Here is a 23891-nt window from a genome sequence, read left to right on the forward strand (position 1 = left end):
TACAAAAAAAAAATAAAAGTCACTTGCGATGATACAGAAGAAGTTTCTGTTACATATCCTGATACAAGAATAGTTTCTTTCATACTAAGTTTATTCTGCATCACCCTAAGAAGCCAAGGTGTAGCAAGAAATGATTTTTAAAAATCCTCATGTGTTTAATTTTGCATTTACCACTATACAGTATTTCAAAGTATTTATGACAGACAATAACAATATCAAAACCATTAGCTAACATGAAAAAAAATTAAAATCCTTGTGCGTAGTCGTATCTTGCAGTTATCTTAGTGGAAGTGATTCTGTGATTCTAAGTGTTAGTTATCAGCACTAATTATTTACCGAAGTTATACCAATGAGTTGACTGGCGTATGTTCATTGCGTGGACATTTTACTGAGCAAATCTGTCATCTACATCAGAACTGCATGCTTTAACTACCACGCTGTTCGGGCACTTTGAAACTGAAAGTGGTCTCATCATCAATTTCTAAGACACGTGATTTTGCTCAAGTGGAACATGAATGAAGGAGCCAGCGGAAGAGACGATGGGAGGGAAGAGCGCGGTGCAAACGAGCTATTAGGATGTATGTGGGAACAGTTATGTGGGTGATGTAGGGAGGATGAGTCTGCTACGTCACGGAGCGCAGCTACCTGGTCTCATTTGCACTGCTGAGAGGTTTGGGCTGGGCAGAGTCGCTCCCAATGGGAGCGGGGCGACTCACAGCAACACTGCCATGGCTCCGCGCATCGCAAGGGACACTCCGTGTGCTGTGGCAAGGAGAAAAACTTCAGGAAACAGTTTTTAAAAAAAAAATGTACGGAGTTGAAATTTTGTTTGAGAAACAAAATATTGAAGCGTGTATAGTGATGCCTGATTTTAGAAGGTTTTCAAATAAATAAATATTTTTATGTGGAATAACTTTGGGTCTCAGAAGCTTTGTCACTGACAATGTATACAATAATAATAATAATAATCCTCAAAACAAAAATATTCAAATCTTTAGGATACTACTAGTTTCTGGAAAAGCTAAGTTGCTTCTGAACATAATGTCAACTCCATAGTTTCTCACTGTCATCAGACTCTTGAAAAATAGGGCCTTCTGTGTAAAATTATGCATGGAGATTTTTATTTCAGATTTTTTTTTTAACTATTTTTGCAATAACTCTCATATCAACTCCTTCAAAGGCAGAAGAAAAGATCCACTGTTTTAAGTTATTCACAGCAGGTTGGTAATGACGCAGAAATGCCACCATATTTCAGAATGCTACAGTTTTAACTCCCATGTATGTAAATTAGAGAAAGCACTGCTACAGGAACTTAGGCAGCTATTCAAAGTGTGGAAGGAAATAAAAGTCTTGTTAATGAGCAGTTTTCACTGAATTAAAGCTTTTTACATTGAAACACTGGTTTCAGGAAAGATGGGATAAGAATGACTTCAAAGTCAGAATGCATGCACCAACAGAAAGGCAGGTAGGCAAGCAGCAAGAAAAGGAAATTTGTGTTGTCCTTAAAAGCACATCAACAAAATCTGGATCACTTATATGCTATTTTTTTCTATCTGCTTTGCCCTCAAAGGGAAAGGAAAGGTGTTCCACTTACTGACATTCAGCATAGCCAAGAGATGATGAAACAGTTTAAAATGCTGTACTAATTAATGCTCAATACCTGAAGCCTTCAGGCGTGGGGATGATGAGATGAGGATTTGGTGGATCACTATGGCACCGAGGCACTTTTACAGGACGGGGACTGTTTCGATGAACAGCTGCAAACATAAAAACAGATCACATTTACTCAGATCTCAGAAAAACTCTCTTAAGGGCCATTCCAAGACAAAAAAATTTAAACTAATTCCTATTTATAGAGTTACGTGCGAACTGGCACATATTTTCTTTCCTTTAAGAAAAATATGTATTATTCCAACTTTAAATAAATTAATTGTATGTATTAATACTTTTCATTTTTTTATTACTCAATTCATCCATAAAATAATGAAAATTTTCCAGATAGTCGAAAACTAGCCATTAGAAAATGTGTACATACTTCATAAAAACTTAATTATTTCTACTTCAAAAATTACTCTTATTGTAAAATAAATATAAACCAAATAATAGTTAGCAAACCCAAGAGCATTCTTTTGTTCCTTTCCAAAAGAATTAAGCTTTCTAAGACAATAATGGAATGCAAATTAATCTGCCGAAAAACCCCACATATGACAGTTTTACCCAAACTAATGTCCCCCATGACAGTCTGGCCCAAGGAAGTGGTGCAAATGGACAGGACAAAACCTAAATGAGTAGTCATTGTCTTTATACCTACTTCAGTGCCTCCAAGAGCAGCCTGCACCATCTGCCCTCACAACTCCTCCTTTAACAGTAAGATACCGTGGCAGTCACATCTCAAGACAGCTGCTTGCCCACCAAACCATGAGTCAGTACTTTCTGCCAGGCTAGGTTCATCTCAGGGAGCCAAATTTCTGCCTTGTTTGCACTACTAGAGCAAGCAAAAGATGGCAGGGCCAGGTGTTGGTTGTCCTGCTGTAATTGGCAAATATGCTAGCAGGAGACCCAGAAGGCAGATCCTAACCCACCCAGGTAGACACCAGCTGTTTCACAAAGTAAAAAGAGAGGATAAAACACCAGGAGATACACAGCTGTATGTCTAGAGGCAGCAGTGTGAACCCAACTGGATCCTCAACTCTGGGAAAAGGGGTAAAGACCACAGTGGATTTTCATCCTTCAGTTTCAGGCTGCTGTTCAAATCTACACCATTCATCTGTGTCACCCCCTCCCCATGCCTCTGAGACAAAAGCTGTCAAGCAATTTAGTTTGTGTGATCTGCAGTGTCTGCAACAGCATTTATAAGAGTTTCTTGGCATCATCATGCCGGTGATTTCACTAAAACAGGCCTCCCTCTCAACAACAGTACTGAAAGTGAATGCACATAAATGTACAATGTACTGCAAGTGAAGGTCTTGCATCACTGTAAAGAATTTAGCTAGATTTGATTTTAGACTATGCTTCTTTGACTATCTTTCACTGCAAAAGGTTTGTCAGCTATAAGACTTTCTCATCAAAATGGTATCAAAACAAGCTTTCCTGAAAAACTGGAAAAACTCCTCTGATGGAGGCAATTACCCTCCCCTCAGGTCATCTATCATCAAGCCTGCCCAGGACATGGACACCAGGAGAAAAATAAAAAAGATGAAAAAGTATTTGGAAAAGTAAACCAGTCAATGAAGTTGAGAGGAGGAAGACAGAAACAGTGCTGAGAAAGAAATGAGTAAAAGGCACACACAGCAGACAAAACATTCTTTTCTCAAGATGCATCATCAAATATGTTGATTTCACTCTAATGATATCAGCATTTATAAAGATGTATTTCACATTATGCCATATTTTATATCAGAGAACTGTTTTGCACAGCTGCCATGTATAACTCTTGTGTACTTGATAATATATTAAGTCCATTAGTAGCAAAAACATCTGTGCTGCCGAAGTGTTAATAACTGCAGCGTCACAATGAAAGTTTGGGAGAGGGAGCTGTAACTGTCTTCTTAAAGTTAAAATCACACTTTTACCCAATCTTTAAACAACACAGCCCCTTCCTGTAAGATTTTCAGGACTTAACAGGAAGGACAAAATCAGACGAAAGAATCTGTAAAGCTTTGAAATTTCTTGGTAAAACTACCACATATTTACACTTTATCAGGCAGTAATGGTTTCACATCAACAATCACAAATAGATTGAAAATACTTTTATTGGTATTTCTTGCATTTTAAAAGCACTTTACAATCAAAATTCTGTAAGAGCAGCAGGAAAGCTCCAGAACAAACTCCAGTAACTTCTGCCTTACCAAGGTACAAACCTGTAACAGGACTGTGAGGTTTTCCAATAACATGGCCAATGCACTCATTCATCAGTGCTTGTAAACTCTAGGAAAGACAAACATAAAAAGTTGTGATGTTTTGTTAACAAGAAGGTTGATAGTCATATGACAAAGCTCATGGCAGAAAAATTACATTGCTCAAGTATGTAATCTGTCAGATAAGCACCCCTATAGTCTACCTATTATATTACACTTCTGGATCCACATCAGCATTTTGACTTAATTGATTTTTTTAAAGCTAGGAAGTCTGCATTTTGTCTTGCCTTTTGTCCTTGTCAAAATTACCTAACAGTAAGAACTGAACAGCGACATATCATGAAGAATATTTCAAAATATAAAGACATTGGAACTTCATGTTCATTGTTAATATAATTAAAATCACATTTCCTGGAAAAAGCTGTCACAACCTTCTCTGGTCTCCCCCTTCACATCCCAAGAAGAAACCTAAAAAATTCAGTGATAATATGATGGCCTGAATCTCAAGATGAAAATCTGTAAAACAAAAAATATTAAACCCTGCATATTAAAAGAAATACTACCTATCCATGAAGCTATCAAAACTTTCATGAAAGGGATTTTACAAGTTAAAATCACTGAACTGGGCCTCAGGTTCATCACTCAAGTTGAGCCAAATTATTAGGTGTCCTATTCAATGTGTATATAATCCTGGACAAGTTCTTAAATCTTTCTCTAGTTCAATGTACTTGTCTGAATACCAGGGATATAATGCATCTTCACAAAGTAGTAAAGCTGCTATGAAGGTCATTTCTATATGCCATTCACTCTGCAGCCAAAATTTGTTCCAGAAATTAAAAAACTTAGTGAAGATGGGGAAATTCAAGGACTAAGAATAAACAGAATTATAAAACTAAAGAAGCATTGAGCTTGAGACTGGCATATTTTAGCAACACAGACTGAGCTAGAATTTCATCTTGAAATGTAGAGCTCTAGAATTAGACCATCATTCTTCCATGACATGATGTAGTATCTAAGAGATCAGGATTGACATTGCCATTTCTAGGTAAAATACTGTGATCTGTGCTATACAGATGAATCAAAGCAGCTTCAAGGGATGATCTCCAAAACTGAAATCCTTTTTTTCTTTCTTAAGACAGAAAAAGGCTCAGAAATGCAGTTAAGGTTTTGGGCTCCCCACTTTCTTTCCCCCTTACTTGTTCAAAGTCTGTTTCAGAAACTGCGCCAAAGCAGAATCTGAGGGACAACTTCCTAAAGCTGAAGTATCAGAGTACTCTAAATACCAGCTTAATTCTGTGATTAAGGCAGACAACCCTTTCCCAACAACACAAATTCAGAACTAACACATGATTGACTAGAGAGATCCAGATAAAAACACACGTGGAAAAAAAAAAAAGACTAAAACATGTATTTTCTGTATTATGGAAGACTAATGCGGTAGGCATTTCATAACACATCTTGAAATCAGTAAAAATCAAGAGGTGCTGACACTCACATGCTGTTATTTTGTGGCAACTGTGCTTTCACTTCTCTTTAGTATTGTACCAAGATCAGAGAAATAAATTCCCAGAACAGGAAAAGGAGGAAAGCAGAGCAGACAAAAAAGCCAGCTTTAGTCTGCTGTTTTTTTTCATAATAAAAACAGAAGAAAGATGCTTTAAAGTCTTAAAGTCTGTTTCATGTTGGAACTATTTAAAAGTTTAAAAAAAATTAAGTGACAGTGATTTTGTATTCATAACCACAGCTGAACTCTGGGTATTAGTTAAGCTTCAGAAGCTTACATTTAGACATTAATTATGGCAACTATAAATCTCTGACAGAAAGCTGCTGTCAACTTTCCAAGAAACAAAGGGAGGTGGCCTCCCAAGACAGTACCAGCAACTTGTCAGCAAACTGAAACCATTACTGGCTATGGTCACAAATCTACTTCTTTTCAGAATCCAACAAACAGGAAGAGACAGCAGCATCAACAGTGATATACAACAGCAATTGTTTCAGAACTGCATCTCTGTTCAGATGTCATTTTATAAAAAGTATCCCTGCAAAACATATACTGATAGCTTCACAAGCATTTACAAATAAACACCATAAAAAAAACTTATCCATACCAAGAAGTCATCTTCTGGGAGAGCTGAAATAAATGCTGGCTCAATGGCTTGAAGAAAATCAAAACCTTGAGTTGCCCATCTATGTAAAAGAAAAAGAAAAGACAGAAAATGAAACAGTCTTTGGCTAAAGCCATCATTAAGAGTTTCAACCACATCTAAGACCATTAAACAATAGTTAATTATTTTTCCTCTGTAAATTATGATAAAATCCTCATTTAGAAAACAGACTAATATATAAAACAAAGATGTTACTTTTTATCCAGTTATATTCAGATAAAGACTGACTTTAGCAAGGGCACTGCCAAATAAGGTTAGCAAGCCATGCTATGTATCTACACCCACACACATGCTATCTTCCAAACAGCATTATCAACTCAACCATAATTTGAGAGTAACAAGCAAAACCACTGCAATCCCTGCCCAAAGTCTCCTTTCTGAAACCAGACTGAAAGGATACTGAAGATTTCATGAACTATCTGATTAGTAACAACTGGGCATCAGTGGTTTCATGGCCTAGATTGGCAAAGAGTGAGCTGTGTCTTCAGCCACCTGCTGTCCCCCCACTGCCTTCTCTTTGACCTACTTAACTAGCAGCCACAACCTACAAAATACAAACAGAATCACAGCATATCTTGAGTTGGAAGAGGCACACATGGACCATCAGAATTCAACTTCTCACTCCACAAAGGGCAATAGAGAAGTTAAGAGCACAGGCCAAATGGTTCTTCAACACCAGCAGGCCTGGGGCCATGACCATTTTCCTGGAGAGCTTTTTCCAGTGCTTGACCACCTCTGAGTGAAGAACTTTTTCCTAATACCCAATCCGAACCTCCCCAAATGCAACTTTAAGCCATTTCCTCTTTTCCAGTCACCAGAGAGAAGACAAGAAGAAGTTGCAGACAGCAACTCATTTTCCTCTTCCCTAAGCTGAGCAGACCTAGTATTCTTAACTACTCCTCATTACATCTTGTCCTTTAGTCCTTTCACCATCTTCACCTTCTTTAGACCTGCTGCAATATTTTTATGTCCTTCTTATATTGTGGAGCCCAAAAGTGCACAGAGTACTCAACATGAGGCTGCACCAATGCTAAACATGGTGGTACAATCAACTCCTTCCAGGTGGTCAGATCTATTGTGCCTAAGGCATCCTGAGATATAGTTGGCCCTTTTCCCCACCTGGGCACATTCCTGACTCAAAGCTTACAATCAGCAAGAATCCTGAGGTCTCTTTCTGAATGGCTGCACTCCAATCTCTTGGTATCTTATCTATATGGATACCCAGAGTTAGAGCAACCCAGGTGCAAAATCTGACACTTGCCCTTGTTAGATTTCATAAGGCTGGATATTGTCCAGCCCTCAAGGTCTCTCTGTATAGTCTCTGTGCCCTTGAGGGAATCAATATCACCTCCTAATTTAGTATGGAAAACTTATTTGGTATGTACACAACTCCTGTATCCAGGTCACTGAAAAAACATTGAAAAGACTGGCCCCAAAACTGAGTCCCAAGAAACACCCTAGTGACTGGCTGCCAGCCAGATGTCACTTCATTTATTCCAATTTTTTGAGCCCAACCCTTCAGCTCTACCAAAAACTACCATGGCAGTAACAAGTTGGCTGTTACCTGGGTCGAGTGCCTCGGCCACTCTCACATTTTGTTAGCACATAATTCATCCATTTTCTGGCAAAGTTGATATATTTGTCTCCAATTTTCTGCCTGAATTCTCCAGACATCAGGCGAACAACTTCTTTATGGTACTGTAAGAAACTAAAGATTACTTTTCACATATTAATAAGAAGAACAATATCCACCGGAGTATTTGCAACCTAACAAAACTCTACAGTATGGTAACAGTCACATCCTATTTTTAGACAAAATTATTTTATGCAAGCAGTTGCCTATTTATAGACAAAAAATTAATCAAGAAAAATATTATACAAAATATGCTACAGCAAAAGGCAGTACTAAGCCACACTGCATTTTTCTGTGTGTATCAGGCACGTGCCGATGTTTAACAGTGTACACATCACTGAAGAAACATCCTACATAAACATCTGGTTCTCTAGCCAGAGACTGAACTGCAAAGTAGTGTTTATTTTTAGTTATATTGTATTAACAACAGGGAATAAAAAAGCCAGTTGTGTACATTTAAACATCAAACAAATACCAACTATTTCTTATAAGACTATACTAGAAGTACCTAGTTAAGGTAAAAAAAAATTAACAATTTTAGGAAAATTAAAAAAAAACTTACAAAGCCCAGATGAATCAAATAAAAAAGCAGGTGAAGCATCTGAACATAACATTTTGAATGCCCACACTTTAAGGCAAGTACTCAAAAGCCTGCATTGCCTCAAGGAACCACCATAAACTCTGAAGGAATGTCTCATGTTACAGTATTATGCTATTCTAGGCTGAAAAACAGTGAGAAGGAAAGTTAAACCACAGGGTGGTAGTCACCATCCTTGGAAGTATTAAAAAAATGAGTAAATATGGCCCTTTGTGATATGGTTTTGTGAGCATTTGACTCACTCAGCTGAAGGTTGGACTTGATCTTGGAGGTCTTTTCCACCTGTCATGATTCTGATATCATCTAAAATGCTGCCAAGCAGCAGAGATTACAAGACTATACCTGAAATCATCAAGTTCTTAAAAGCTTTTCAGATTTCCAGGCATTGCTCATTTAACAGATTTATCAGATTCATCTGCTGCCTTTAAATTATTCTCAAGTAAAATTTCTGAGGCAGCACATTTTTTTATTACGTTCTGCTAAAACTGGGAAATCACAGTTCACTAGAAATTACCGAATGTGAGGCCCATCTACATGTAGGACTGCAAGGGAGATCCAGAAAACAACGGACCTGTCAGTTTGAAAGTTATGGATCATCTAGTACAGGACAACCAGGAGATTAGGCCCAGGCACCATGGGTTTGTGACAAGTAGGTCCTACTTGACTGACCTAGTTCTATGAGAAGGTAAGCCACTTAGTGGACCAGGGAAAGGTTGTGGATGTCATCTACCTATATTTTAGTAAAGCTTTAGACATTGTTTTCCACAGCATTCTTCCGTGGAAGCTGGCTGCTCATGGTGTGGATAGAGGTTCACTGTTTGCTGTGTAAAAAACCAGCAGGATGGCCAGGCCTAGTGAGTGGTGGTGAGTGGTGTTACACCCTGCTGGCAGCTGGTCACTATCGGGTGAGCCAGGACTCAGTTTTGGGGCCAGTCGTGTTTTATGTCTTTATCAATGATGTGGACCAGGGGATCGAGGGCACCCTCAGTCAATTCACAGCCAACGCCAAGCTGAGTGGGAGTGCTGATCTGCTGGAGGGCAGGAAGGCCCTGCAGAGGGTTCTGGACAGGCTGGATTGTTGGACCAAGTCCCATGGTGTGAGGTTCAACATGGTCAAATGCCAGATCCTGCAGTTGGGTCACAGCAATCCCATGTAGCACTACGAACTGGGGGAAGAGTGGCTGGAAAGTTGTCTGGGGTAAAAAGACCTGAGGGTGCTGGCTGACAACTGGCTGGACATGAGCCAGTGTGTGCCCAGGGAGCCAAGAATGCCAATGGCATCCTGGCTTCTATCAGCAATAATGTGGCCAGCAGAACTGGGGCAGTAATGGCACTGCTAAGCTTGCACCTCAAATATTGTGTTGGGCCCCTCACTACAACAAAGACACTGAGGTGTTGGAACAAGACCAGGGAAAGGCAACAAAGCTGGAGCACAAGTCTTGTGAGGAGTGGCTCAGGGAGCTGGGGTTGTTTAGCCTGGAGAAAAGGAGGCACAGGTGGAACCTCACTGCTTTCTACAACTACCTGAAAGGAGGTTATACTGAGGTGGGTATCAGTCTCCTCTCCCAAGTGTTAGGACAAGAGAAAATAGCCTTAAATTGAGCCAGGGGAAGTTTAGACTGGATATTAGGAACAATTTCTTCACTGGAAGAGCAGTCAGGCATTAGAACAGGCTGCAGGAAGTGGCTGAGCTCCCATCCCTGGAGTTACTGAAAAGATGTGTAGATGTAGACATGGTTCAGTGGTGGACCTGGTGGTGGTGAGTTAACAACTGGAAGTGATTATCTTAAAGGTCTTTTCCAACCTAAATATTTCAATAGTTCCATAAATTCTTTGTATTTTCATAGTTACTAGTTACCTTATTTGCACCAATGCAAAACCACACATTTCAATTGGGTTTTGTTTTCTTACCTCAAACCCAAAATTATAACCCTGAATCATGGCTTCCCGGTAGTATTGCTGCAAAGTGGCAGATTCAGATTCGTCAACTTCAGCATCAAACTCAGATGTGAACATGTGATCAACTCTATCAATGGCACTGCTTATCTTGTTGCATAGCTGTAATGCATCGTTCTAAGTAACAACAAAAAGGGTAGGGGGTCAGCAAAATATTACTTAGCCTTGTCAATTGTCAAATATAAGACAAACATTTATCTAACAATTACATTATTTTAAATGAAAAATTACTATAATGCCACAAAATTTCATTCAGTTTTGGAAAAACATTTTCCAGCAATTGCATTAAGCAAGTCTTGTAATTAACTCAAGTATTATATAAAGTTTGCTTGCACATGATTTACTTTTAAAACACAGACAGCAAAAGGGTGAGCAGAGAACCAACAAAAAAAAAAACACAAACAAAATCATCCAACTAAAACCAGACAGACAAGAAAGCAGAAAATGAGTTCTACTATCTATAGGGTGACCAAGCCTTTGGTTCTACTTTCACCTTGGAATATGGACACAGCCTCTGTTGAATGCAGGGACTTGGTACTGCCACTTGAAGCCAAAAAAAACAAACAAACCAAACCCATCAAAGAAAACACTCATCAAAAAAAAAGCAAAACAAACAAACACCACCACACCACACACACAAAACAAGCAAAGAAAGATTTAAAAACCCACACCAAATCCAAGAGAAAAGAAACAGACAGACTACCCACTTGTGCATTTTCAAATATAGGAAGAAAAGTTGTTTGTTGCAGATCATTGATTTTCATAGAACTTGGCTTTAGAAAATCATAGACTTTCTTTCAATTCAATATTGCTGCCACCCAAAGAGGTATGCACTCTGTTGTTATGGTATTTCATCTGCATTATAGACTTGTTTCCCAATTACCCAATGCAGAAATGATTACACCAATATAGCTCAGAAATGCACTCACAAGTCATTTGCTAAAACAGAAAGTGAAGTCCATAGAGGACTACCACATAACTTACAACTGCAAAATATGCCATTAGCTTTGCAATCAAATCTTCTTCCACTTTTTCACTTATCAATGAGTAAAGCACTATCAGTTTTGATAAACAGTCCCCAAACCTGCTTACCTTTAGCTGCTGTAGAGCTTTGGCAATGATTGGTTGGCTGGATGTCTGTTCCTGGTGCAGAGATATGAGCCCTTCAATAGACTGCTGGAAAGCTTTTCTCTGACTCACAAGGTGGGCAGACTGAATGACTACAAGGAGGAGGTTATCAACCTAGAATACAAGACACCACTACTTCTTGTAAAGAAAATTCTCTCTGTAAAAATATACCAAATACCACTAGATTTCAATCAGAATTTTTTAAATTCTAATATACGAAAGACCTCCCATCACTATTACATAAAAATCTAAATTCTCACAGAAAAGCTTGATGCTGGCAACTAAACTCAAACTGTCATCTAGTGAGCAGAGTTCCATTATGGTAAATGCCTCAGCAAGTTTTCATGGGGAATATGGTCCTGTTCACTTCTGGAAAATATGGGAAACAGTGCAATAAATTATCTTCAGATTACCAATTCACAAAAGCTAAGCAAAAATAATTGTATTTTCTCAAAGCAGACGGAAAAAACTATCGGCACATAAACAAAGAGGTTTTATCCAAGAAACATATCATACTTCAGAACAACAGCTCACTGTTGAATAGGGGAAGACACAGATTTAACACAGTCTATTTGCTCAAATTTTGAAAACTATCAACATGTGATGTGTTTTGGAAACCAGAGCTCTTATATCGCACAAGTCAATATCATATTGCATACGGTCACAGATGGTGCTGCCATACTAAGCTCTGGTGATTTCAAACTACAGACAATGCATCTGCAACAAGTTACTCACAAAAAAAGACCTACTTTATCCTGATTTTCAATACCTCCTCCCCAGAGAGTAATCCCATGCTCAAAATTCTTTAAGTGTTGATGAGGTTCTTTCATTTGATGAGTATTTAACTAACACCTTACATTTTCTCTAGCTTGCAACCAAAATGGATTTTTTTTAAGGCAGAATCTTTCTGAAGGACATTTTATTTTCTAACCTTTCAATCCTGGATTTTAAAAAACCTAGTAAGTGCTACAGACATATAAACACACACATATAGTGTTTTATGTACACTCACATGTGGAAGAAGTCATTTGTAATTTTCATCTATTGCTGTTTCCATTTTCTGAATTAAATACTAACTTTGACAGAAATCTGAAGAACTTCTAAGCACTTAATCAAAGGCTGCTTTTTTATTGTACAATTGGAACAACAGGCAAACAAGAAACACGTTTGCAGGTTAAAAGCAACAGTATGTAGAGGAGTGATTTTTTCAACTGCCTGTAATTGCTAGAACCCTCTGAATGCCAAAGGTCAGTCACAGTGACATGGAAAGTCACTCTCTTCGTGGCCAGTACAGCCCATTTATGGCAGGGATCCGAAGAACTGAATGACATACCAAAAGGAAAATTCATATAGCTTAACATTAAAGATATGAGAATACAAGGGGCAGGGAGCTGGCGCAGCTGTCAGAGTGCAGCAGAACTGCTGGCAGGGAAATCCAGTTGGCTTAGGAAGAAGGAAAGTATGACTAGAAACATTTCTTCCTGCAGAACTGTTGAACATCCTGTAGCTTCCAGAGAAATTTAACATTAAATGTCACAATTCTTCCAAAATCAAGACTAACTGGCTTCACGCCTCAGTGTATGGAAAGCACACAACCATCACATGTTCTTGGAGACCGATGACTTCTTAATAAAATGTTCAGTTTTCAAGTCTTACCCACACTTCTGAACACCCAACTAGATATTAAAAGTATCTCTATTTATTATACAAGTACAACTCTTAAAAAGTCACATTTGTAAAGACTGATCCTAGCAGGAAACGCTACAAGCCATTTAATATTTGCATTTAATACAACTAAGAATCAAACTTATTCGTAAATACAACTTTTTATTTCCTATAAAAGGACACATGCTTCATTTGAATCACTCCAGTTAATCTGACTGAATATGCATTCCCAGAAGTATGCAGATGACAAACAGTGGGGAAATAAGACCAAACCCACCTGCATGGTGCGCAGCGTATCAACAGTTTCAACTTGTGGCACTACTTTGACCAGCTGACCCTCCCATGAACTCCAGCTGTCATCCAATTCATGGTCTTTGTCACTGTGTTTGGTCATTAGCAAGTAGGCCTCGTAGGTAAGCTCATCTGAATCCTTGGAGCAATCCTTCCCAGCAGCTGCATTGAGGAGCTGCAAAATCACAGACTTTTCCCCCGCAATACTACCTGGTACAAATACTTGTAAACTCTCGAGTCCGGGAATTTGTACCTGTAGAAAGGAAACAGACTGAATGAGTGAATCTCATTGTCTTTTATGAAAAATAAAAAATATAAAAGAGGTAGTATCATTTAAGCAACAGGAAGAATCTCCACCTAAAAAGCTGTACAATATACATACTAAAATGATACCTTCAGCTATTTTTGCATTGAAAGTAAAAATGCATTATAAATTATTTCTTTTGAAACCCACTGGATCACCAAAATGACTTCTCTCTGTGTACTTCAAGTTAATCCTTCTACATATTCTTCTAAAGGAATCTTGTTACAAAAGAAGTCCAGTTTCATATATATACTATATATGAACTATATATACATATATACTATATACATATATACACATATGTATACATAGTCAAGTATAAAATATATTTACACATTTTAAAAAGTAAGTTAGTCAACAGAGTGGAGTATTAAAATAAAAATGCCTTCAGAATTCCTGCATTTCTCTATGACTACAAAAGACAAAGAGTAAACAAAAACCTGTCTAAAAAAGTATCAGTTATTCTTCCACTTTCATAAAAGCTAGATTAAGTCAAATTAGAGCATTCTCTTATTATAAAATACTGTTACTACTTAAAAACTAGTACCAATTGTATCTGTCACATTGGTAGCAATACTTCAACCAAATTAGGCATCAGAAGCAGACTGTGAAAACAGTAAAACAGCAATATAGCTGACCTGATATAAGGTAATTGACTCACAGAGTTAAATTCTCTCTTTTCAGAGTGTGATATCATCAAGCTAAGACAAGACACTGCATTCTGCACTTCTACCATTAGGCAGACATATGTTATAACTAAAACTGTTATAATCTGTAGGCCAATGCAAAATTCTGGATGGTTGTTACTAAGAGTGAAATCAGATTCTCAAAACTAATGAGCATCTGCCTGAAAAGGCTGTTAAAAATTTAAGCTCCCTCCCTACATGATATTAGAGGGCCATTATATAAAGAGCACATTATCAGAATGTGTGCCATTCAACCCATGTATAACAGATGTGTCAAACTCAAGACACAATTTTTTCTTAAGAATTGTACTTAATAAAAATATACAATCTTTAAAAGGTCTAAAATTAATATGGTGTCTTGAAGCAGCCAAGACTACATACTCAGGGGACAATATTTTTTTAAGTAAACATATCCTGATTTCCCTGGCTATTTTCCAACTCAAACAATTCACAGACTAGGGCCCTGCTGAGCCAGTTGTTTTATCCACATATTTACAACCCTTTACAAACTTCTCTCCTATGAACTTGCCTGTGTCCCCTTAAACAAATTTCTGTATTTAGCAAACATTTACATAAATCTAACAAGAATTATGTCACCAAAAGGTTAGTGTGTTATCTCCCAACTGTAAATTATACGTATATTAAATGTATGGAGGACAAAAAAGAACAGCAGATCCAAATACATTTAACCTGTTGAAGCAAACAACTTAAACTACAAAAAAAGACTTGTTAACCCAGGAATTTTTAAGGAATTTTGCAAAACCACAGATGTGGGACTTTACATTGCAGTAAATACAGAGCACCAAGAGCTTAACTTACTTTCACTGTATAACAGTTTTCTAGCAACAGTTACTCTAGACCAAAACAGAGTCCCTGCATTTCTCATGTCCTTAGTACTCTCTAGGAAGCTTGCTAAAGCAGACCTCCACTATAACACTGCTGCTTTATAAAAGCAAAGCACAGGTCTATAGTCTGAGATTATCTACATGTATCCATTCACCTTATAGATTTGAAAGCATTTGTTTCATAGCACTCATTACTAAGCATTATTAAACAGAAAGGTTTTGCATCAGTCACAAAGAAAATCTTTGGAAAAACAAGGAATTAAGACACTGATTTCCCAAAATACAGACTAGCATTCTCACTCATACAAGCACAAGTACAGAATTTGACTACCTCAATTCAATATTAAATACACAACACTTTAAATGTTGAAATATAGGTGTCCCAGTAAAAAACTAAAGCGTGACAATATTTGGCATTCTGCTTAGCATACTCAGTACACTTTCATGCCTCTACATCTTATTACCTATGTGAATTTACCTTCACATACTCTTTTGTTTTCAGAGCATTCAGGAGATCTCGCACAGGGGCTGACAAGGCAAATTCTGCTGCTATTTCAAGGTCCTACAAATAATGACAAAGGAATATGCTTTCAGACTAAATTTCTTTAAAGCATTTAACAAAGCCTCCTCTTTTTTATCTTACCTTCCTCAGCATTTTAGCAAAACCAAGAGCTTTGGAGGCCCTTTCTCTAGCTTCATGGAACAGCTCTTTCAGTGCTCGGCTAGTCTCTATAACAGACCTCCTGAAACATTGGCAGAAAAGAAATCATATTACACTTATACACCCATTAGAAAATAATTATTTACATATATATTAGTAAAAAGAACATAAATATTTGCAAGCAGCTGACAAGTAAGTTGAACATGAAAGGCACATTTTTTGGCAAGAATATAAAAATCTAATTCAAATATCATTACATAAACAACCTCTCACAGCCCAAATTAAACAGAAGGTTACTAGCTTCAAAAAAATCAAAATGATAGTTCATTAATACTGCATACAGAAATATGGTGGCACAGTCTATGGAGCCTTGCATTTACCAAGCTTGCATTACAATGAATAAAATAAATTATGCATCTGTCAGAGTTAAACATACATGTTTTACTGTTATTAAGCCAAAAGGCTTAATACCTGATTTCATCTGATGCAGTACTGTCATCAGCACTGGCCCAAAATTCATCACAACTGTCTTGTAGTCCAGAATCCAAAAATTTTCCTGTAGACTTCAACAGCATTCCTGCAATATCACTGTAGCAACAGAAACGGTGGAACTTCAGAGTCTTATTGAAGTAGCACGGCATCTTAAACTTCTTCCTTCTTAATGCAAGAGAGCTGTTGCCAAATCCACGTACAGAAACAAGCAGCATCTTGGGGACCAGAGAAGCCACCTGCACCTACTGCATCCTACAAGTACAGCCACTGCAATGATCCATACATACACAAAGACTACCAGTTGCTTAATGACATCTCAAGAAGACCCATCTGGGAACCCCAACAAGTGCTGACTGGAATATCCCTCTGGTATAGGGGGGTTTTACCCCTCTGGTATAAAGCAAAAACATAAGGATAGGAATTAAATAAAACTTACCAAAATAGTTTTCCAGCTTGAGCTTCACCTCCTCTTATATAAGGAGTTATTTCTTTGGTGAAATTCCATTCTTCCTCCAATAAATTTTTTAAACTATGGGATGCTTGAGGCAACTGCTGCAGCATTTGGATCCAGCTTCGCATATAGTCAAAGTAAACCTGAACAAGGAAAGACATAATTTAAACAAAAATTGTTACACAAGGTGTTAAGGACTAAAACTTCTCAAATCAACAAATTCAGTATTATACAATTTTTAGAAGATATTTCTACAATAATTTTCATTTGCTCCAACTGAAAATGTGCTCCCAAGTTTTCATATAAAAGGTGCAATTTATGGCTCAGCAAGTATTAAATTCTATGTCTCCACAATACCTTCCTGAAAATACTGACCACCTTGCTTGCTGTGCTGCTATTTACCATTCTATTAGCAAATACCCACAGTAGCCAGAGGTTTTAAAGCTGAACTGCTGAGAAACAGTCTCTAAACCTTTTATTAAATGGATTACATCACAAGGTTTTACCTAACCATATCCCATGGGATATGGATAGGTGCTGTGAAACAGTTTCTGAGATCCTACATTACACTTTGTGTTTATATCAAGTCTTATCTCTCACCTTTATTTACTCCTGTTTTAAACCAATATAAAAATACAGGTAAATTCAATTTTTCTTCAACCATCTGCCCTTCAGGATTCTATTGAATGGAAAAAATTTGCCTGCAATTTGTTTCAGTTCAATAATCCAGAATATACCTCCTCAAAAATGGTTAAGATACTTTCCATTGGTTTCAAGTATTTTCAGACTACACTGTCAAAATGCCAAGATCATAGATTCATGGAATGTTTTGGGTTGAAAAGGACCTTAGGGATTATCCAGTTCCAATCCCTATCTTTCACAGGCCAACGGTTTTTCTTAAAAAGACTTCTTTAACTAATTGCAACAATAAATATGCATTAAAAATAAGGTATTACATTAATGCAATGCCAATACAGCAAGATACAATGTTAGTTAAAAAATCCTATTTTATTCAATATTAAAAGATTATTAAAAGTTTAGTTCAAACTTATGAAATTTACTGTTCTATATATGAACCATTTTTGGTAAATACAGGCAATTTATAGGTAAACTGTACCACATAACAAAATCTGGTACTGCTAAAAACATTGCTAAAACAGCACCGGTTTCTGTGTTACTTTTACAAGTCCATTAAAACAATAAATTTGTATCAAAGTAGGAAAAGAAAAAAAAAAAGGGCAACTATCCCTAAAAGAGATAACAGACTTCTATTAGGAGTATTCAGATTAATACACTTATCTGAACTCTCTTTTATGAAGCTTACCATTAACATTTTATGAAGATCCTCTTCAAAAGAATCAATGTTGCAATCAATCTTCTGTAAGTCATCTAAAACTTCCCGTAACATGAACTGGTAATATTGCTTCATTAGGAGTCCACCCTTCAGAACTTCTTTACACTCTCTCACTAGCTGCAAGAGAAAAACCCCAACACTGCCATCAGTCAAGACATTACTCTTAAATTCACCCCTTGTCAGCCCAGTTTGTGTATGTTAGTTTGCCTTTAAATAATTTCTACAGCTTTTTGAAACAAATAGTTGCTCTACACGTCCGCAGTAAAGACGTCACTAGTTTTCCAGGATTACTTAATTGCAATCCTATTATTTGCCACATCAATGTAAATCGAGATGGAGGCAGATGTTTCAGACTTACTCCCTGCAAAATGCCACAGCAAGCAGCTTACTGGATAATTAGTTTAGAAAGGGGCAAAGGGGCTCAGAGTCACGAAATCACCACTTTCGATGGAAGCAAGTCAGGAAAAATATACAATGTGTGTAACATATGCTTAGAGAAATGTTTTACTACAGAGAATTCACTGTCAATCTCCTGTGCCCTCAACTCCAAAATCCGTACCAGGCCTGAAAACAATTAGTGGCTTTTTGTTGCCTCCCTGGGCAAAACTAAGATGAGGAAAGTTCTCTTTTCAACTGCAGAAGGGGTTGCCTTTGGAAGAGCTGTCACCTCTCCCTGAAAGCTTGGTCTTCATCTATTTCAAGAGACATGCACAACCACAGGTACAGGAGTACACAACGAGCAAGGAACATTTCAAACCTACACTAACAAACGCCTTTCTTTCAGAAGCCTTTCAAATGCTGATTGCGTATTCTGAAATCATCATCAGTCTTCAGGTTTGACAATCCCTGATCTTTTCTGAGGGTCAGAGGGAATGGAACTGTTGGCTGATTAATGTTTTTTTAAATCTTCTATAATGGCTCTCCTGACTAAGTAATATATCAATACAGTGGACTCAATGTATGAGAAATTATAATGGCACAAAAGCAAAAACATACAAGAATGCTATTACTATGACCACAGTCCTTGGAATCCTTTACAGGCCAGAACACATTATGGTGTGTTCCCTGATGTACAGAGGAAACAAGGATAATAGTCTGAACTCTAGATTAAAATGTACCAAATTAGGTAAAAAGTGGTAAAAAAAAAGTGATTTTTATAAGATGGAAATTCAAAAGGATACTTCTATATCCCTAACATGTCATAAACTTTAAAATTAATGTCCTTCTTCACTCAATCACATCCAGTGCACTTTGTGTTGACCAATGGGGTCCTTTTCCCCTTCAATGCACATCCATTCCAAAATAAACTTGAAAAACTTCATTGAAATTGGAGTTTATTTAAATAATACTCTTTTACAGGGCTATACTATTGAGTAACAGAATATAGGATTTACAAAAAAAAAGCAGAGTTAATCTTAATATCAACTTTTGAAACTGAAATTCACGAGGCAGTGGACAAACAAAATTTTGGTGCATAATGACCACATGAAAGAATACACATCTTAAACTGAAAATTTTATCACAATGGGTTGTTGTGATGGGTTGCTTTCTGTTTAGGCAGCTTATACAATAAATTATTTTCTCAAAGCAGGTGGGGCAAGACAATACCAAATTTATCAAACAAACAGAAATAACTCACATGCGCACACACACTCATCCACCTCTCAAACACGAATGCTGAATCTGAGAACCATCTTGAACTGCCCAAGTACTAAACTGCCTTTAAAGGAGAACAGCTCTCTTCAATAACACAGGATTATCAGGATTACTAAAACTAGTACTGAAAGTGAAGCATGGACAAAAAGGAAGAAGGCAGCAAGACAGGACAGGAGGAAAGGCACATTGTAAAAGGCATATAATCTGTGTTAGTTTCCTTTTCCTTTTTATTGAAAATCAGATTTTTTTAATACAATTATCATGCTACTAATACAAAAATTTAGTATTACCTTGAAAATTTTGAATAACAAGACTAGCATACCTGCTGCATTCACACAGTACTGTTACATATTTCAAATGGTACCAAAAAGCAAGAGACACTTAAAGTTCTCAGTGTCTCAAATAAGATTCACTATATCAATCACTACAAAAAACAGACTGTGGTGTGCTACTTGCATACAAAGACCAATTCAGGGATTGGGTTTTTTCAGCCTTGAAAAGAGAATATGCAAGGGGAATTTAATGACAGATTTCCAATGCCTAGAGGGGAGTTGCAGAGAAAAGTACAACAATAAAGCACTGGCTCTGGCCCTCAATGCAGAGAAAGCCAATGCATAACACCCTACCCAGGAGACCATCTTACAGAAGGAAGCGGAGCAGTGCCACTTCCATAACCCTATACTGCAGCATCAGCTCTCCTTCCTGAACAATACCTTCCTGAACAAGTCATTTTTCAAAGAATTGAAAAATGTTATGTCTGCAGTTAAGATGGCCCAGCTGTCTTGAGCTGTGTACAAGTTCTGCATCCCTACCCAGTGGCCAGGAGAACAGCATGACTGACGATAGCTGGGTTGATTGTATTTCAGATGGTCAGCTTCTGATGGCTACAGTGTGATGCAGGACATTGAAGAAGTTCCCTCTCAGCTGTCTCTTCCCAAGGATGAACAGGTCCAACTCCCTCAGCCTTTCCTCACAGGAGAGATGTTCTAAGCCCCTAATCATCTTTGTCGTCCACTGGACCCAGTCCAGGAGCTCCATGTCTCTCTTGTACCGAGGAGCTCAGAACTGGAGCTCAGTGCACCTCACTAGGGCTTGAGGAGAGGAGCAGGATTGCCTCCCTCAACCTGCTGACAATTCTTTGAAATGACAATAAAACAACCTAATTTGGGGATCAATCTAACCGTAGGATCCAGATTCCAGAAGGTTGGACCAGAGTATCTCAAATCCAGTCTTCCCTGTAATTCTGTAATACTCTGTGAATTTGCAGAATAATACAAGGCTCCTGGACTCTGTTTTCAAGAATGCTCAAGTTTTTAGGAATTATAATTCTTCAGGAAACAAACAGATCTATTTGTGAAACATTCTCCACAGCTCCTTTGCCTGTTCAGAAATATTGTGTGGGAAAGGAAGCATTTGCCGAGTTGAATTCATTTTTTTCAGTGTCATCAGTAAGACAGTATCCACCACCAGAACAGCCTGGTACAAACACATTGTTTTCCAGGAGGAAAGTTTTACTTTTTACTTAACTTGGAGTCCACAAGGAGCACACAAAATGTTAAGGGAGGAAAAAAACAAAATCACCCCCATCTCTGAAGGGTACATTGTGCTCAACAGCATAGTATGCTCTGCAACTTATTATTCTATGACTGCTGTGGTTGAAACTGTAGGCTTCAATCAATGGGGAGAGCAAGGGAGAGCATAGGAGGGGAAGGAAGAGAGGTCAAATTTATTTGGGACCACAAAGTAACACAGCAATGGATTTTGGATCAGCAAATGAGTGGAATGTGAGATCATAATCAGTCCAAAAGATTATTTAGATGTTTACCCTTAGAGATCAACTGATAAAACCCTGGTTTGGTTATGCTTGCCAGGATGCAGGGAGATCAGATGAATTTAGTAGGTCCTGGACTATCTTTTGAGAACTGGCATTGATGTAAACAGCCTTCATTGTACCTGAGAGCCTCCAGAACAGAAATCCTTATACAATATTCTCAACCAGTGACAGGACTGACGATCTTGGGTCACTGTACACAGAAAATAATACAGTAGGCTGGGGAAAATTTTTTTTATTTCATTTTTCTTCTTAATTAACTTTCACTATGTGACTACTGCATGTTAGCAGATGTCTTACATTCATAATAGAAAAAAAATCAAAAAAAAAAAAATACAGACCCTTAAAACTACTTACATTGCCTAAGAAACCCAAACAGAGGAAGACATGTGCTAGAGAAGATTATATAGCTTATAATGCAAATTAAACTAATACTGTTTACTTTTGTTGGATAGTAATATTTTTAATCACCAGTTTTGATATGGAAGCCTAAATCAGAGAGCTATACATGACCAGTTATTTATTATGCAAAAAGCAGATTGCCATATGAAATACAAGACTATTTACAAAAATTATTACATAATTATACATTGTAATTTCTTATACTAATCCTCTTTAAACTGACACTGAATTAAAATGAAATGACAAAATATTTCATTCAGGAAATATATATTAAAAAAGCAACTGAAGCAAACCTGTTTAATACTCAAAAGAGATGGCTCCCCAGCAGGCCTTTGTTCCAACCTCAGCTTGAGACATTCATGGATAACATTGAGCAGGACTCGGCAGAGAACTAAGAATGCAGGTTCAAAAGATGGCAAATCCATGGATTTCAACTCCTCCCATGATACAGCACTGCATTTTTGCTCGCAACAAGGTGGGAAATTTAGTAACTGCACATAATCTGAACATAACATGGGATCTGGAAATTCTGAAAACTGTAACAAAAAATAGGTATCATGAAAAGGATCTTTAAAATTCTTTAGGATTTTGGATGTGTTTAAAGTAGCATGCACAGAAGTATTTTTAAAAGGTAATAGTCTGTTAGCTGACAAGTCAACCACACAAGTTTCAAGTTTATATCATTGGGGGAATTTCAAAGCTAACTTCTTTTTTAAGGATCATCAGTCTCAGGAAAAACAACTATGGACCCTCGGGAATGAAAAAAATCACTTTATGTTTCTCTTATGACATTATCTAGAGAAACAACTGCACACTAAGCTATATGAGGTACCTAACCTCATTCCTTTTCAAATACATAATGCATATATTGACATAAAACTCCACATTGTAAATTAATGCAATATTCAAAGAAATGTCACTAGCTAACCTAAGCCAAAGTACTGAAAAAGTAACTTTTGAATTATGGCATATTTTAAATTTAAACTGTTTAAAAAAGGAAGATGGAATATAGACATCAAGCTGGTTTGTTGTTTTGGGGATTTTTGTTGTTTTTTTTAATAATAAACTTACTTTTCATTTACATTAAGATTCCATTTAAATAAAATTACTTCTCTAATTAGAGAAAAAAATTGAGACTATGAAATAAACACCCTAGAAATCAAAACTATTTATCTTGTGATAACATTCTAAGCAAGGCTGCTCATGGAGGTACTCTGGGGCTTAATTTAGAAAGAAAGTTGTACTGCACAGTATGTGTAGCTCCTAAAGATAGCAACATGTCATTTAAGGACAACACTTGTTTTAGATTAACTTTGTTTTATTCTTATTCTAATTTTTCAGCTGCTAACTACATCATCTGAATATCCTTCATTCAGATAGTAGACATAACTAAGATTTTCTAGGTTTTTCTTCAGCTGAATTTAAAAACATCCCTACAAAAGGGAGAAAAACATTTCCAGTATTAAGAGCATGAAAATAATAAATTATAAAACTACTGCCTAGAAAGTTTAACAAACCTTTTAAGCTCATAATTTAGCAGAAAATGAAAACACATATTTAAAAACATATTTTCTTAGATGGAGTATTAATGTCTTCTTTTTACTCTCTTTAAAAGGAACATAGAGCACCAAAATAGCATCAGAGCTAAATATTTTTGTACAAAGACTTTTCATTAACGAAGAGATCATGTTATTCTATTCTATGGTACAACAAAAAAATTTAAGAAATACAATCCTCATGGTGATGCAAATATAGTTTGGGGAAATTCAGTTCTTATAAATATATTAAAGAACTAGTCGATGAGCAAAAATAACAGCCAAATCGAATAAATCTGTATATCCTTTTCTAGCATCAAGGATAACAGTAAATGACATTAGGGCTTAGTACTAGACACCTAAACTTCTATTGTTCAATCT

At 37.0% G+C, this 23891-nt stretch overlaps 1 protein-coding gene across 1 annotated transcript in view; it reads right to left on the minus strand.

The window, feature by feature from the left end:
- The window catches only part of MAP3K4 (mitogen-activated protein kinase kinase kinase 4), a 64166-nt gene that overhangs the window by 19447 nt on the left and 20828 nt on the right, over positions 1-23891 (minus strand). Inside the window, exons 4-17 of the mRNA XM_062490230.1 lie at positions 22269-22511; positions 18057-18203; positions 16718-16875; positions 16261-16377; positions 15772-15871; positions 15607-15690; positions 13280-13546; positions 11302-11451; positions 10165-10326; positions 7587-7720; positions 5966-6044; positions 3849-3927; positions 1661-1757; positions 646-762 (exon numbers count right to left, since the gene is read on the minus strand). Of these exons, the coding sequence (XP_062346214.1) occupies positions 646-762; positions 1661-1757; positions 3849-3927; positions 5966-6044; positions 7587-7720; positions 10165-10326; positions 11302-11451; positions 13280-13546; positions 15607-15690; positions 15772-15871; positions 16261-16377; positions 16718-16875; positions 18057-18203; positions 22269-22511 (1934 nt within the window). The remainder of the gene's footprint in view (positions 1-645; positions 763-1660; positions 1758-3848; positions 3928-5965; positions 6045-7586; positions 7721-10164; positions 10327-11301; positions 11452-13279; positions 13547-15606; positions 15691-15771; positions 15872-16260; positions 16378-16717; positions 16876-18056; positions 18204-22268; positions 22512-23891) is intronic.

This window comes from Cinclus cinclus, chromosome 3, assembly GCF_963662255.1.
Source record: "Cinclus cinclus chromosome 3, bCinCin1.1, whole genome shotgun sequence".
Lineage (NCBI taxonomy): Eukaryota > Metazoa > Chordata > Aves > Passeriformes > Cinclidae > Cinclus > Cinclus cinclus.